Source organism: Impatiens glandulifera, chromosome 9 (assembly GCF_907164915.1).
Source record: "Impatiens glandulifera chromosome 9, dImpGla2.1, whole genome shotgun sequence".
In the NCBI taxonomy this organism is placed as follows: Eukaryota; Viridiplantae; Streptophyta; class Magnoliopsida; order Ericales; family Balsaminaceae; genus Impatiens; species Impatiens glandulifera.
The window spans coordinates 35,003,454-35,018,364 of NC_061870.1; the positions used below are offsets into that span (position 1 = coordinate 35,003,454).

Consider the following 14,911-nt stretch of genomic DNA (forward strand, 5'->3'; position numbering starts at 1 on the left):
AACATTTTAACAATTACTAAATTATATTTTATTAATTTTTAAAGTATATCATTTTAATTAAACAAAACTTAACCGCTTCACCATGTCTACACTGACTGTCCTGTTTCAAATTCATGCATCATATTATCATATATATATTAAAAAAACTTAAAAGTCAAAACACAATATCATGAATAAATATGATTATAATTTAAGAATAAAAAAACTAAATAAAAGATAGTATTATGAATGTGAGGCGACAAGTGGCAATTCTATTTAGATGACAAATGGGACATTCGAGGAGAGAGAATCATAGCACAGAGACAAAATTTTACAATGAAAACGGTTCTGTTTTTCTGTAATCTCTCCATCTCTTTCTTTATGAAATATGAATGAATGAAACGTAACACTCCCCACTCCTTCTCTATCCTAATTCTTTATACACACATCCACACAAACACTCTGTTTATCTCTTTCTCTCTCACACACACACATCCACATAGAGAAGATGAGAGCAGACGGTGGCCTGGTTTGGACGGAGGAGGACATTGTCGCCGCCGCCGACAAAGAAGAAGAAGCAACTTCATGGCCTCCTCTGCCTTTTAATCATCATCATCATCAATACATCATGAACAACAATAACAATTATCAAACGTCTTCTTCTTTCTCCGCCGCCGCCATCAACGTCGACGACTGGTACATCACTAATCACGACGACGACATCATATCTTTCCCGACCACCAACTTCCCGCCGCCGGAATGCAACCTCCAAACGTTCTTCAATCCCACCATAGATTCTTCCTCCTCTTGCTCCCCTTCTCAACTCAACACTAATTACTTTTCTCCTCCTCCAAATCCTAACAATATTCAATCTATTCTCAATGGATTCGATTTCCTCGACCCCCACTTGTTTCCTGTTTCTTCTGATTTAACAACCTCAAATCCTCAATTCCCCTCTTCCAATTTGATTCATTTACCGCCGGAAAACAATGTTATGAGCTATCCTACTCCGGGTTTAGGAGGATTTGACGATTCATTGACGACGTTCCTGAACAGGTCCAAGCTACTTAAGCCGCTAGATAACTTCGATTCAAACGCAGCTCAGCCGACTCTGTTTCAGAAGAGAGCGTTGAGGAAGAACAGCATGACGTCTGATTTGGGTAAGAAGATTGCAGAAAAAAGGGAAGAACCGAACGAGAAGAAGAGAAGAGTTAAAAAAAGCCATAAGGCTACTGAGGTGGTGGAGGATGATGATGATGATGATGATGTTAGCTTAGTTGGGTCTGGGTTGAAGAACTACGATTCTGATACTGGTCCATTGCCATTGGAGAGTAGTAAGAATGGAGGAAATAATAATAATAATAGCTCAAATGGTAACAGCACGGTTTCGAGTGGAGGAGATCTGAAGGGGAAGAAGAAGAAAGGAGGGGGGGTTCCAGCTAAGAACTTGATGGCGGAAAGACGGCGGAGGAAGAAGCTTAATGACAGGCTTTACATGCTCAGGTCTGTCGTTCCAAAGATCAGCAAAGTAAGACTCTTTTCTTCTTCTTCTTCTTCTAGTTTAATCAATGCATGGTTTTCAATTGATTCAGTAATATTATTAACCAAACAAAGCCTAAGATAAAAATAAAATAAAATAAAATAAACCAGCATTAATTGTAATGAGAGAGTAGTACTGAGTTTTTCATGGACCACAGACAATAGACAAAATTCCACCCATACTCAACAGTGATATATCCAAACTCATGAATCAAAGTAATAAGTAAAACCAAACCAGATTTAGATTGATGTTGCTTTCTTTCTTTCTTTCTTTCAATTAGTATGCATCATGATCTTTTCAAATAATTTCCATTCAAGGAAGAAACCATTATTGATAATGATATGGGCATACAATGCAATTATGTTTTTTTTGGGTTAACAGATGGACAGAGCGTCTATTCTTGGGGATGCTATTGAATATCTAAAGGAACTTTTACAAAAGATCAATAGCCTCCATGGTGAATTGGAGTCATCACCAGGTCCATCATCATCATCATCTACTAATAACTTTTATCCTGTTACACCTACATCTCTTTCCCTACCCAACAACGTCAAGGAAGAGCTGTGTTCTACTTCTTCCTTGCCCACACCAAATTCTCAAGCCACAAGGGTAAATTTCAAATTTACAGTTTAATATGAGCAAATGAAGTCAGTAGTTTATGATTTGGGTTGTGTTGTTGTTAGGTTGAAGTAAGAGCAGCAAAGGAAGGGAGGGCGGTGAACATTCATATGTTGTGCGGGCGTAAACCAGGGATCTTGCTGTCAACAATGAGGGCATTGGATAACCTTGGGCTAGATGTTCAACAAGCTGTCGTCAGTTGCTTCAATGGCTTTTCCATGGATGTTTTCAGGGCAGAGCAACCTGGAGAAGAAGATGGTCAGGATAACAGTATCCATCCTGAACAAATCAAGGCAGTGCTCATGGAATCAGCTGGACTTTTTAGTAACTTTTCATAAGCTCATCTTCTGTGTTCTGTCTGTTTGTGTTTGTTTCTTTCCATTGAAAACATTTTATGTCTGTTCATGGATTTCATTCCATGGTTGATTTTATTCCCAAACCAAACTTTACATAAGAGAGAAAAACAACTCATGATACTATTACTTGTATCAGCAGTACATTAGTCTTTTTCATATGGAAGAGTTTACTTACTTACTACTACTAATACTATTACTAGTATTTACATGTGGGGAATGGGCATATTAGAGGTTTCCCTATGAAATACCACCATCATAATTGAAGCTCTGCTTCCTTATGCTATTTATGTAAGTAATCTTATTATCATAATAATAAATAATAATAATAATACCAGATTCCATAACATGCCCAAAATTTTAAATAGCTACTACTTAAGAGAAATCAGCAAATCCTTTTTTAATGTGAAGGAAGAGGAGTCACCTCCTTGGCTTCCTTATCATCCATTCCATCACCAACCACTGAATTATCGTCTTCTTTCGAGTTCAATGTTTCTGGGTTCATTCTTTGAACCTCCTCCCTAGTGTAAATGAACATCTTCTTCACCATCCCACAGAATTCCCTGTTTTGTTTGTGAAACCAAACAAAAAAAAAAGCATTACAATCATGCAGGCAAAAGATAAAAGATAGGCATCATCTATATAAATTAACTTACTCCCATGGATCGTCTCCAACAAGCATCATGTCGCCTTCGTCGTCAGTGTACACAACTAACCAATTCTTGTCTCCACCTCTAAGTTCACCATGGAATTCAAATATGTCATCGAGTTCAGAGATCAACTCCTCGTAATTGTTGAATTTCGTTAGGTCCAAGGATCTTCCCAGTGCAATTCCTTGTTTGTGAACCTGCAGTGAGGATAAAATAAATTGATCTTGTAAACAGTAAGGCAGAGAATACAACAAGTAGCGATAAATTAATAAACGGTTGTGGCTACCTACCTTGGTACAACTCCTTGTTGAACTACCTTGAGCTTTCCCAGACCGTTTTGAATCGTTTGACTGTTGATCAGATTCCAAAATTGTAGCTTTTTGAGAAACCGTCACAGGAGACAAGTGGCTTGGACAATCTATACTTTCAGTTCCGGGAGCTGATTTTGTTGGCTCAACCATCACAGGACAGTTGGTAAGGGATATACCAAATAGTTTGCAATTCCCTTCATTAAGTTTGACAGAATCATGCTGAGCTGACATAGACCTCTGCATTAGCTCTTGTGAATGGATGGGGACATGATGAAATTGAGGCTGATGTGGAGGGGGCATCAACCAGCTACCGTGACATTGTTCTGAATTTTGAGACAGGCGATGATGGGGACTCTCCACAAAACCGCCGTATCTTAAATCTCTCGAGGAATGAGGTGAACCATTTAGTTTTCTTGGAGATTTCATGTTATCTAAAAGGCTCAGAGAGAGGGCAGGTGACAATGCAGACCAAGAACCCCCTAATAAATCAAACTTCCCTTCATTGTCAGGCTTATTAGGGTTCAACGATTTTGGCGGAGTGGAAATCTGATTAGTTGAGTGGGAAGAGTTTGTCCTTGTACCGAAACCGGACAATAAATCTGTAAATGACGGCTCATGCCTTGTTATCTTCTCGTCATCCAATGGGGGTGGCCATAAATTTGGTTTCTCAGAAGAATCTGACTCGTTATTATTTTCAACAAGAGCATTTTTCAAGGCCGATAATTCTTGACCTTGCAAGACCCTTGAATATCCGCTTGATAGCAATGGGTCTACTACTGTCACTTTACATGAGCCTAAAACAAAGGAAAGAATAATAGAAAGAAAGATTACTTCACCTAAAATAATAACCTAGAAGCTGAGGAAAGAAGATCAATAATATTCCTTTATACCTTCACGAGTCAATACAGATGAATCGGGGGAATTAGGTAACATGTTTGGTCTAGGTCTTTTTTGTCTTGGCACAGGAAGGGGGTTTGGTGCCGGGGGATTAACAGCTGGTTCTATTTTCCAGGGTGAAACTCTATCTGGACGGGGAACTGTAGAGCTTTCATCCCATCGTACCTTTAGCAAAAAAAGAAGAAGCTTTAGCATGGATAGACTTTATGCGATTGGAGTTCTCTAACACTAAACACTACCTTAAGGCATCTCCATTTTGACCCAGGCCATCGATTATGATCGGCATCCTCATTCCCAACTATGGTTCCGGTATATCTACAATATGCAAAAGAGGATGTTTTATATTAACCGAGTGTAAAGATGTTTCTTGTCAACAAACAACATCCAGAATATACATACCTCTGCTCAGGTGCTTCTTCACCTTCAAACCTCATTTTGAACCTCATCCCAATTGAATAAGTATTTTTCACCGACTCCATGTACTGATTGAATGGAATAATAAACTCTGCTGGGCTGGTTCTGTCATATAAGAAATGCAAAGAAACACTAGTTATTTGAGAGAAAATCTTTGACCCTTATATGGAATAATGGAAACGGGTATGGATATAAACTCAAATACCTAAGATTGAAAGAGATATCCTAGACTGAGAATTTACATGAGCATAACTCAAATGCAGAAAGATATTTGCGGTTGCTAACCTGGGTTTATAATAAACAGTAAACATTGTTCCGGTTGTATAAGCATGCCATGCAGTTGCAAGAACACCAAGATGCATGCTGTGGCTGGATATAACAGAAGATGGAACATTGCCTTGTCGCCTCATGGCACGTCTCACTCCAACACGAAGTTCTCCATTCTCACCTCTGACAGTTAAAAGTTATAAACTAGGTTTCATGTAGATAAGAAACGCAAAGTATGGATATTAAGTATAAATACTAACCTTAAGAATATGAAAGCATCCCCTGCTACAAGTCTCTTAGAGCTCACATAGACACTCCAACCACTCTGAAGTAAATGTCTTCGAGGTTGACCTACAATTGCAAGCATTACAAAAGATTTAGCAGCAAAGCAAGTCCAATGAACTAAAGTTGCACACAAACACTCAAATCAGAAGGTTTTTAGATAGTCTCAGAAAGAGGTCAATTGTATCTCTTAAGCAATCACCATATGTTATCACAAATAGTTACAGGCATAACAGACATGGATAGATCATTGGGAGTAAATTTAGATACATGAACATATAGATCAGTAATAGCTATAACTGATTAAGCAAGCTACTTTTTCTCTAGCAGAGATGAATTGAAGGGTTTTTTAAGTAGTTACCCCTGAATATATGCCTGAAACGCCACTCGTTTCCATGTAGATCCTTTGCTACTAATTCCTGGGTTGGTGGCTGCCTTGACATGTCCTGTTCATATAAAATCATTAAACATCGCATTCCAATGCATCAAAATTGAGAGGTTTCCAAGTCAATCGTACCAGTGGAGGAAGACACTCATCTGCATGACGTCTCAACACAGAAAATCCTCCATGAGTGCTCGTATCAGAGGCAGTAAGTGTCTTACAAAAAGAATGCACGCGGAACGCAGGAGGAGGAGGTGGTGGGCTCTCCTTAACTTGATTCTCATTTTCCTGCATTAACATGTCAAAAAAGCGATGATGATGATGATGATGATGATGTTCAATTTCTATTTTCAATATAATATCACAACACGATTGAAGAAAGCTTACTTTCAAGGGAAGCAGAATCACTTGTGCAAAAACCTCATCGGTGTCAGGTTCAGCCTGAGAAGATGATAAGCAGTAGAAAGAGATGTTCAGCTATATGAAAGGGTAAACTGCAAAATTATCTCCCTAGATTGTCCTATACTGTGTCGATCTATATAAAACACAAGAAAAACAGAGATTATCGATAAGAACCTTCAAGCGCACGTCCATCACACGACATAGGATCTTTGATGGAAGACTGTAAATTGGCATTTCCTGATCAGCAACTTGATTTGTTGACGCCTCGACCTTAAAAGAAGATGAATGAAGACTGTTATTCTCTTATTAGCTCAATAATAAGTCTGTTGTTATATCGAATTCACAACAAGTTGAAGCATTAAGCATATCGATTTGGTAAGAGATAGAAAACGAAACTAGTAGGAAATTTTCTTGATAATTTGGTAAGAGAGTGAAGAATTCCTAAAAATGGTAAGAACAACATGTGAGAGAAAAGCGTACCTGTTCGATGTGCCCTTGAGGGAAGTAGAAGACGAGCTCGCCTTCTCGTGGCACAGTTACGAGCGGACCAGCACAAGCTCGCCAAAGCTCGGTGTAGAGCGCCGTTTCGGGATCCACTGCATAGAGAGAAAATCAAGGATCCAAATTAGGAAGGAAAGAAGGAAGGAAGGCGAAGAAAATAGATTGAATTCATCCAGTGAAACACTACTCGTACGTACCTTTCCTACCGCCATCGCTTGGGTCGCTATAGGTAGAAGAAGAGAAGCTCTCTCCTCCTGCTCCTCCTACTCCTCTGGTGCTCCCTTTCAAAGACGGCTCTGAAGAAGACATTCCAGATAGAGTTTTAACACAGATCTCTCCTCATCTGAAGGAATTTATCAGTAGTTGGAGAATCAGAGGTTGCAAATCAGGGAAAAGGAGATGAAAAGACGCTCCTCTCTTAATCAATCAATCAATGAATGGATGGATGGATGAATGAATTAAAGATGTGTGTGAATCTCTTCTTCTTTCTTTCTTTCTTTCTTATGCTGCTTGATGCTGCTGGCTGTGTGTATGTATCATGTATGTAAGTCTGTCTATCTATAAGGGGATTGGATTGATGCGTGCAGGCGCCAGAAACAACCGTACACAGTCCTTTCTGCTCTGGACTGCTTGTTGCTGATGATGATGAGGAAGAAAGAGATGATTCAATTTTCTAACCGGTGATTCCCGGTAATTCCCACTCCATCCCAAGACTTTAACCGCCCACTTCATGTGGTCGGACGGACTTTACCAACACTTTCTTTCTCATTCTCCATGTTTTCTACGTTTCTTTTCTTACCTCCCACCCCAATTCTCTAATTACGTTTTTATTTTATCTCTAATTTCTCTAATTTAATTAATTATTTAAATTTATATTTTATTGACAAAAATGTCTAATTGAGTGTCAGATCACACAAAACGATCCCAATTTATTTTTTTTTATAGAAATTGTAATCAAAATTTTAATTCTATTTATTTTTAAAAAATAAATTATATAATTAATTAGATTAAAGTAACAGAAAAAAAAAATCTAAATTATTAAGAATTATAAATGAGTGAAGAATGGATTTATGTTATGAATTATACATATTATAAATAATTGTGACAAAAATTAAGTATCACCAATTTCGAGTTCATTCTAATTTTCTATGTTGAAAAAATAAAATTATTTTATTTATTTTAGTGTTGGAAGCAATAGTAATATTTTGTTTATTAAATTACTTTTGTTACTTGAGTTATCTTAATAAGTTTTAATTGTAATATTTTTTAAATAAAATTTACAATGAACAAAATATTACTATTGCTTCCAACAATAAATATTATTTTTTTCCAAACATAAAAGCTAGAATGTCATTTACAAGTATTAAACAGGTAAATAAATTTTGAATAACTCACTTAAAAGATAGAGTTAATAATGTCATTTAATATTTTATATTTGTTCATTGAGTTTCTTATTTTTTTTTACTTTTATTTTGTTTATATATGATGTATAAATTTATAGTTTATATTATTGTCCACCTTAAAATTTTAAAAAAAAACCTAAATTATCTTGTTTCAATCAAAATGTTTTATTGAAACATAATTGAGGTGGTCAATATTCACATAATTTATATTCTAATAGTTTATTAAGTTCAATTTCAATTAATAATGTTCAAAATGAAGTTAGGATGATTGTAGGTTAGTTGTCTTTAACTAAAACTTGTGTGCAATATTCTAAAATTGATCTACATAGTTTTAAGAATGCATAACCAAAACATATTAGTTATATAAGAACTCGAAGATTTCGTCGACAAAATATAAACACATTGAGTGGAAAAATGAATGCGAATGAGGGGGGCCATTCTAGAAAACATTGGCTCCATATGGACCTCAATTGAAATTGTCCATCAAACAAGTAATTGCTTGTTTATTTTGTTATGTTTCCCAATAGAAATAAATCTTTACCAATAGCTTTTAAAACATTCAATGAAAGACCTATTGTAAAACTTTTAATTGTGAGGGGAGCTAAATTACAATAATAGCTCAAGGACCATGTTAATTTATATAGAATCCTACAAACAAATTGGAAGCTAATAATCCTAGGGTTGGTAAGAATTCACTTTTGATGGAGACTTCAACCTATCTAAATCAAGCATTAATGTCCACACTTATATTCACACTTGGAAAAATTGGTGTCACAATGAATTATTTTTTATTATAATTTTTAAATGTTAAATAATTCAAATATATTTAGATTGATTTCATTGAGTTACATGCTATTATGTCTTCTTCTTTTTCTTTGTTGGAGTTCATTTTCAAAGAAGACAACACAAAATCTTACAATCATGACCATTATTTAAATTAGAGCGTTGTTAGTATAAATCGTATTAAATCGAATACGAGATATTTGGTCTATTTAGATAAGACAATTTGTCATTTAAATTATTCTTACAAGTTACTTTAATTATGGCTTGTATTACACATACACGTGTTTCCTTGTAAACAAACTTGTGAATGTCAATACAATGCAAAGTCATTGTCATTTTTAGGCAATTAAAGATGCTTTTGTTGGAATAATTAGTACTATAGTAAGATTTTAAACAAGTGCTAAATTGTATCCATTAATAACTAAGTACACGTTTACATACATTTTTATTCTTTCAAAAACAAGTAAGAGCAATAACCAAATAGATATATTATGTGAAACATTCCAAAACCATCAAATTACATTCCCAAGCATGTAGACAAGCATCCTAATGAAATTTTCCCATTTTGTACTAATTTGTGGAATTAAAGTTTAAATAAATTACGTAATTGAGGCGATCACGAAAGAAAGAAAGTCTTGCACGCATCCTTCTCGTGATTGATTCATATTGTATCATGGTTTTGATAATCGGGTTGAATAATGTATATATAAGATAGCTAAAATATGATGTTATTTAAACAAAATTATGTTTCAAGCCTCAAACCATTATTTTATATGTACAAAAACATAAGGTTACAAAATAAACTGAAATCAAACTAGGTCAAATAATGGAAGGGACTGTTTTGTATTGTAGCATCGAATTCTAGTGGTTACAGTCCTCGAGCCTTTAAAAGTGGCTAATTCTGGATACCCACTTATTGAGTTAGGCCTTGTTTGGAGTGGATTTTTGGACAAATCAACCAAAAACTCTACTTGAGAGATAAGGTGAGTGTTAAAAGCCTTGTTTGGCGTGGCTATTCGATGTGGATGAGTCAAAATCTCATTAATTCGAGTTTAGTATAGTAATTATTTATAAATGGGCAAAGTAAAAATTAAAAAACAATATATAAATAGTTGAAAAGGTTAAGTTAGGTGCTAAAAGACGTGGAAATAAAATTATTTGGAGGTAATCATCGGATATCATAACTAATTAACAACTATGATTACATTATATTAATCTGTTAGAATTACTTTGATTAACTATTTAGTTCACAATGCAAGATTTCTCTTTTGTTCGTGTTGAATATTTTCAACTCTAAACTAAGATGCGTTTTTTACTTTGTTCATTTATTTAAAAATTACCTAACAACTTAAAAAGTTGAAATTTATTATTATTATTTTTTTAATATAAAATTGAATCAAAGTAATTTTTATTCTTTATTTTAATAATATTAAGTGTAATTATAATTACAATGTTGAGAAAATATTACTTAATAAAACAAATTCACATAAAAAAAAATTGGATGAAGGAAGTTAGTTTTTGACTGAACCACTAAAGTTTGGTATTGAAAGTATAACCTTTTTGTTAGTGTATTTATTTTTTGTTATTACTATTAGGACTCACTTGTTAAACTTTTAATTTTGTATTTTTTATTTCTTAAATAAAACCACTAACACGTTTTGGCTATGAATCTTTATTTAAATTAATGAGAATTCGTGCATCTCTTTGTGACAAAAAATAAATAATAATTATCTTACAGAAATCACTCTAATATTAAATAAGCTTTGTCTACATAACAAATATTTTTTAACTTTTCAAAATGAATATTAACATGAATATAAGACCATACCTTTCAGCAAAAAAAAGTGTTGTTACTATACATCATATTTAACAACTTTTTAACCCATTAATTTTTTCAGGTATTAATTAATTAAGTCATTTTTGGTAGAAATATAAATAAACAAAAGTAACACACTTTTCATAATTAAATAAAAATTCATAAGCAATAAAATGAAAAAAGGAATATATATATTTAATGGGTTGACATTGTCTCAAGATAAATACATAACATAGGCGCATGATCATAATCAAGTGACATTTGTGCAAAAATAATAATAATAATTATTATTATTAAATTTAGGTGAAAAGTTTGACATTAAAGTTTGATTCTCATCCTCTTTGTCTGCTATCCCATGGCTGAGGGATCAATTAGTGACCAATTTTGCTGCCTTGTCAGCACAAGATAAGTTAATCAAATACTTAACCTTAATTAATTATTTACAATTAATTATACATGATTATTGTATCACAGGTATTATTCACAAGTGTCGCTAATTAATGGGTACTTGATCATTCACAGATTAATATAAAAAAAACCGCATGATTAGTCTCATCAGTACTAAAAATGATTAAGAATAGATTCTAGTAATTAGATATTAATTAATTAATGGTGACTCTAACTGTGACGTCCATCCCCTCACTCACAATTATTTTGCAACCAAACTTGATAAAATTGTCCAAATCTCATTGATCAGAAATATTAATTAAATTCTTCCAAGTATATATTAACGGTTACTTAATTTCATAAGATTTATAAAAATTATATTATATTATTTTCTTTGACTTTTCTTTTTCCATATATATGTCTAATATCCGGTTTTTAATATAATAATAAAATGTTTGAAGGTTGACCTTCAAGATAGCATGACTAGGTTAAGCTTATCATTAAGCATATGTCATGTTCTATGAAAATAAACGGTAAATTGATTAATAAGATTAGTCGAGTATGAAGTGTTTTGCCTAAGGTAATATAAAATAAACGTGACTATAAAAAATTGTATATGTAAATTCTTAATAAGACTCTGGTTCAACTATTCTAATAACTATTTTGATATTTATTAAGGATAATATAGATTTGATCTTTTATTAATTGTTATAAGGTGGATGCTTTGAAATATTTCATTTGTTAGACTTTTTATTGTTTATTATAATAAAAAAATTAAAAAAACAATTGTCACACTCTTTGGAGTCTTGTCTTAAGGAACTAGTCCTCACCCTATTTTTTTTCTTCTATTTTTAAAGGGTGTTTTTATAAATGAGACATTTTGAAAGAACCCGAAATAAAGTGGGTACAAGAAGATTAAGAAGAAATTGTAAAAAGATATATCAAAAGTACATCAAACTAAAAAAATAAATAAATAAACAAAACTCTCACATGTACCAATTCAATATTTTGGGTATCATCTTAATTGTTTTTCTTAGTAACAAAACTCACCAATACATTATTGTTTTTCTTTCAAATAAAACTCTCCATTTCAATTTTTATATTATGTATACTTTTAAACAAGTGAAATCATTATCTCTACTTTATTGCTTTAATTTGTTTAGTTTTTTTATGCTCTTATCTTTACCGTGACTTTTAGAAAAAAATGATAATTTTGGCAAAATATATATATATATTTAAGAGAAAAAATAATAAAAATATTATGATAGATATAAATAATATATATTTTCCATGGCGTAAACGAAAGGGAAAAGAAAAGAGAATAGAAGAGAGGACATGATCAATAATGAAGACCCAGTTACCTTAGTGGCTGTAATTGGACCATCACATATCATTTCTCTCTCTATGGACCACAATGAAAAATAAAATAAAAAGATTCTTTTATTATTCTTAATATAACAATTAAGAATAAGGTGGAAATATTAAAATTGCACCTCAAGAATTAAATAATTTATCTCTGAGGAGATAGAATGATATTTATTTAAAGTGGTATGCATACTTACTTAGATTTTGAATTTGGTAAAAATGGGTTTTAATTAATATAAAATCAATAAATAAAATGTTATTTTAATTATGTCACGTGATACCATATATACAATAATACAAATGCATTAATCCCATGTGACATATGCACGTGGGGTGTCCCATTCCTTCCCATTTGCTAATACTATACATTGGACTCTCCGACATAAGTTGCCCATGCCTCCTCCCCTTATTTATTTATTTATTATTTTTCTAAAGTTTTGAATTTCTAACTTTCCAACCAAATTCTTCAATGTTGGTGTATTTACAGTAATTTGCCGCTAGAAAACTATTCTAATTAATTAATTAATTAATCATCAATTTGTTTTCAATTCATTTCAGACAAAAGTAAATGCAATTAAATATATTTCCATGTTTACCTATTCTAAATGTTTCATTTTCATCTTAAGTGTAGAAAGTAAGAAGAATTTAATTTACCTGAATAAAATTTTATGTTCGAGTTTCATACTATTAAGTTGAAATCTAATTTCTTCAATTTTAAAAACAAAACTAGAAAAATACTCTTAACCCACGAGACTTATAAATTACAATGACTTCAATGTCAACTACATACAGTATATATTACTGTTTCAAATTACAATATATATATTAATTATAAGCAACATAATCTAATCGTAATAAAAAGTACAATTCTTTTATATAAATTAAAAAATCAAAGAAAATTACCCTCATTCTATAAAATAATATTTTGCCTTGTTTAGAAAAATGCTCAGCTAGATCTAGGTTTTGGAGATAATTTTTTTTTGTAATTTTATTTAAAAATTATTATTTTTTAAATATTTTATCGAGATATCGATTTTGTTCGATAATATATTTTAATTATATATATATATATTAATAATATTTATTAGTTTACACTAGATTTACCCTGTCACCTGGTGTTTTTAAACCGGTTATGATTTAGAAAATAATTATAGGATATAAATAGTGATCCAGAATTTTAATTATGATTAAAAAGGTAAATTTAATTATAAAAAAATACTTTGAATTTAATTTTTAATAGAATGGTAATTAAGACACCTACTATATTTATAAATGTTATAAATAGGGATTAACCAATTAAGGCTGCAGCTAGGAAATCGATATCATATAAATTGCAAGGCAAAATGCAATTCAAACACGGCACTACTATAGAATGGATGGATTGTCACCACATAATATTGTTTTATATGAATTTGTCGTGTCATTGACCAACAACAATATAATAAATTAGTAAATTAATTAAATGAATAATCACCCTTTTAGCAAATACTTTTTTTGTTTGTTCTCTCTACAAAAACAGAAATTAAAAAATACCATTTGTTATCTCCATATAAAATCCGAACAATCTTATCTATACTAACAAGTTAGTTCAAGTCACAATATTCTTTTTTTACTAAAAATTAAACAATACTCTTAAATAATATATATAATTTAAAAATAAGAATTAAAATAAATAAATATCTTAATAACCTCTTTCATTTTCTTCCATTAATTAACTGTAGCTGCCTACTCCCATTTATTTAAAATGGTCAAATATTGAAAACGTGTTTGAAAACAATTAATTAAATAATTATTTTTACTATTTCAGAATATATGGTTAGTGATTTTTGTCGTCTTCTTTGTTTTCTAAACATGGCACTAATTAATCTTTGGTTGTCAACCGGACCACCGCACTCACTCACTTCCATTAATTGTTCGGTTTTATAATGTAGCTTAAGATAATAATAATAATTAATAATAAAAAAATGGTGATTTAATACAATTAAATGAAATGTTTATTTTATTATTATACTTTAATTGCATTACATATAGGACTCTATTAGGTGAGGTGAAAGAAAAATTGAAGAAATTTATAAACATTATATTGGTGGGCTGAACCTGAATGATACAGCCCACATATTGAAAGTAGCCCAATTGTAATATCTCATATATACAAATATTATATAATTATTATTGTATGGAAGAATGTAGGGAGGTCATATAAACATCATATTGCATGTTTGGCCATTTTGGTAGTAATATTACATTTTATAAAAGGTAACATTATTTAAAAATAAGGGAATTTTATTTCGTCATAAATTGGTTAATGGTTTTAACATATTTAAAGTGACATCAATCTAACGTAACATAAATAAAATAATTGTTATAACAATTCAATATCTTCCAGCCTATTACTTAAAAATAAAGTAACATGAATGTTTAAGAGACATTAAATGAGAACGGTTGAAAGAAGTTTAATCCATAACTATAGTGTATATATTAATTACTTCATATTTTAAATGAAATAAATTGTTTTAATAAATAAATAATTATATATTTTCGAGAATGACGCCAAATTCGAC

At 31.6% G+C, this 14,911-nt stretch overlaps 2 protein-coding genes across 3 annotated transcripts; one reads left to right on the forward strand and one right to left on the reverse strand.

Moving 5' to 3' along the window:
- Nucleotides 1–268: 268 nt before the first annotated feature.
- On the forward strand, nt 269–2,629 carry LOC124914552 (transcription factor SCREAM2-like). Its single transcript, XM_047455128.1, has 3 exons — nt 269–1,507; nt 1,901–2,128; nt 2,203–2,629. The coding sequence occupies exons 1-3, from the start codon at nt 488–490 to the stop codon at nt 2,473–2,475; spliced, it is 1,521 nt and encodes a 506-aa protein (XP_047311084.1). The 5' UTR covers nt 269–487; the 3' UTR covers nt 2,476–2,629.
- On the reverse strand, nt 2,589–7,269 carry LOC124914550 (auxin response factor 2B-like). Of its 2 annotated transcripts, XM_047455126.1 has the most exons (14): nt 6,794–7,266; nt 6,576–6,691; nt 6,270–6,365; nt 6,081–6,134; nt 5,829–5,981; nt 5,673–5,757; nt 5,290–5,380; nt 5,048–5,212; nt 4,748–4,867; nt 4,588–4,663; nt 4,342–4,513; nt 3,431–4,245; nt 3,147–3,337; nt 2,589–3,053 (listed from the first exon to the last, which is right to left on the reverse strand). In XM_047455126.1, exons 1-14 carry the CDS (start codon nt 6,903–6,905, stop codon nt 2,891–2,893), a joined length of 2,409 nt encoding a protein of 802 aa, XP_047311082.1. In that variant the 5' UTR covers nt 6,906–7,266; the 3' UTR covers nt 2,589–2,890. The 2 variants fall into 2 exon arrangements, with proteins under 2 accessions (XP_047311082.1, XP_047311081.1); XM_047455125.1 differs by having other exon boundaries at nt 5,829–6,134; nt 6,794–7,269.
- Between the last annotated feature and the right edge of the window lie 7,642 nt (nt 7,270–14,911).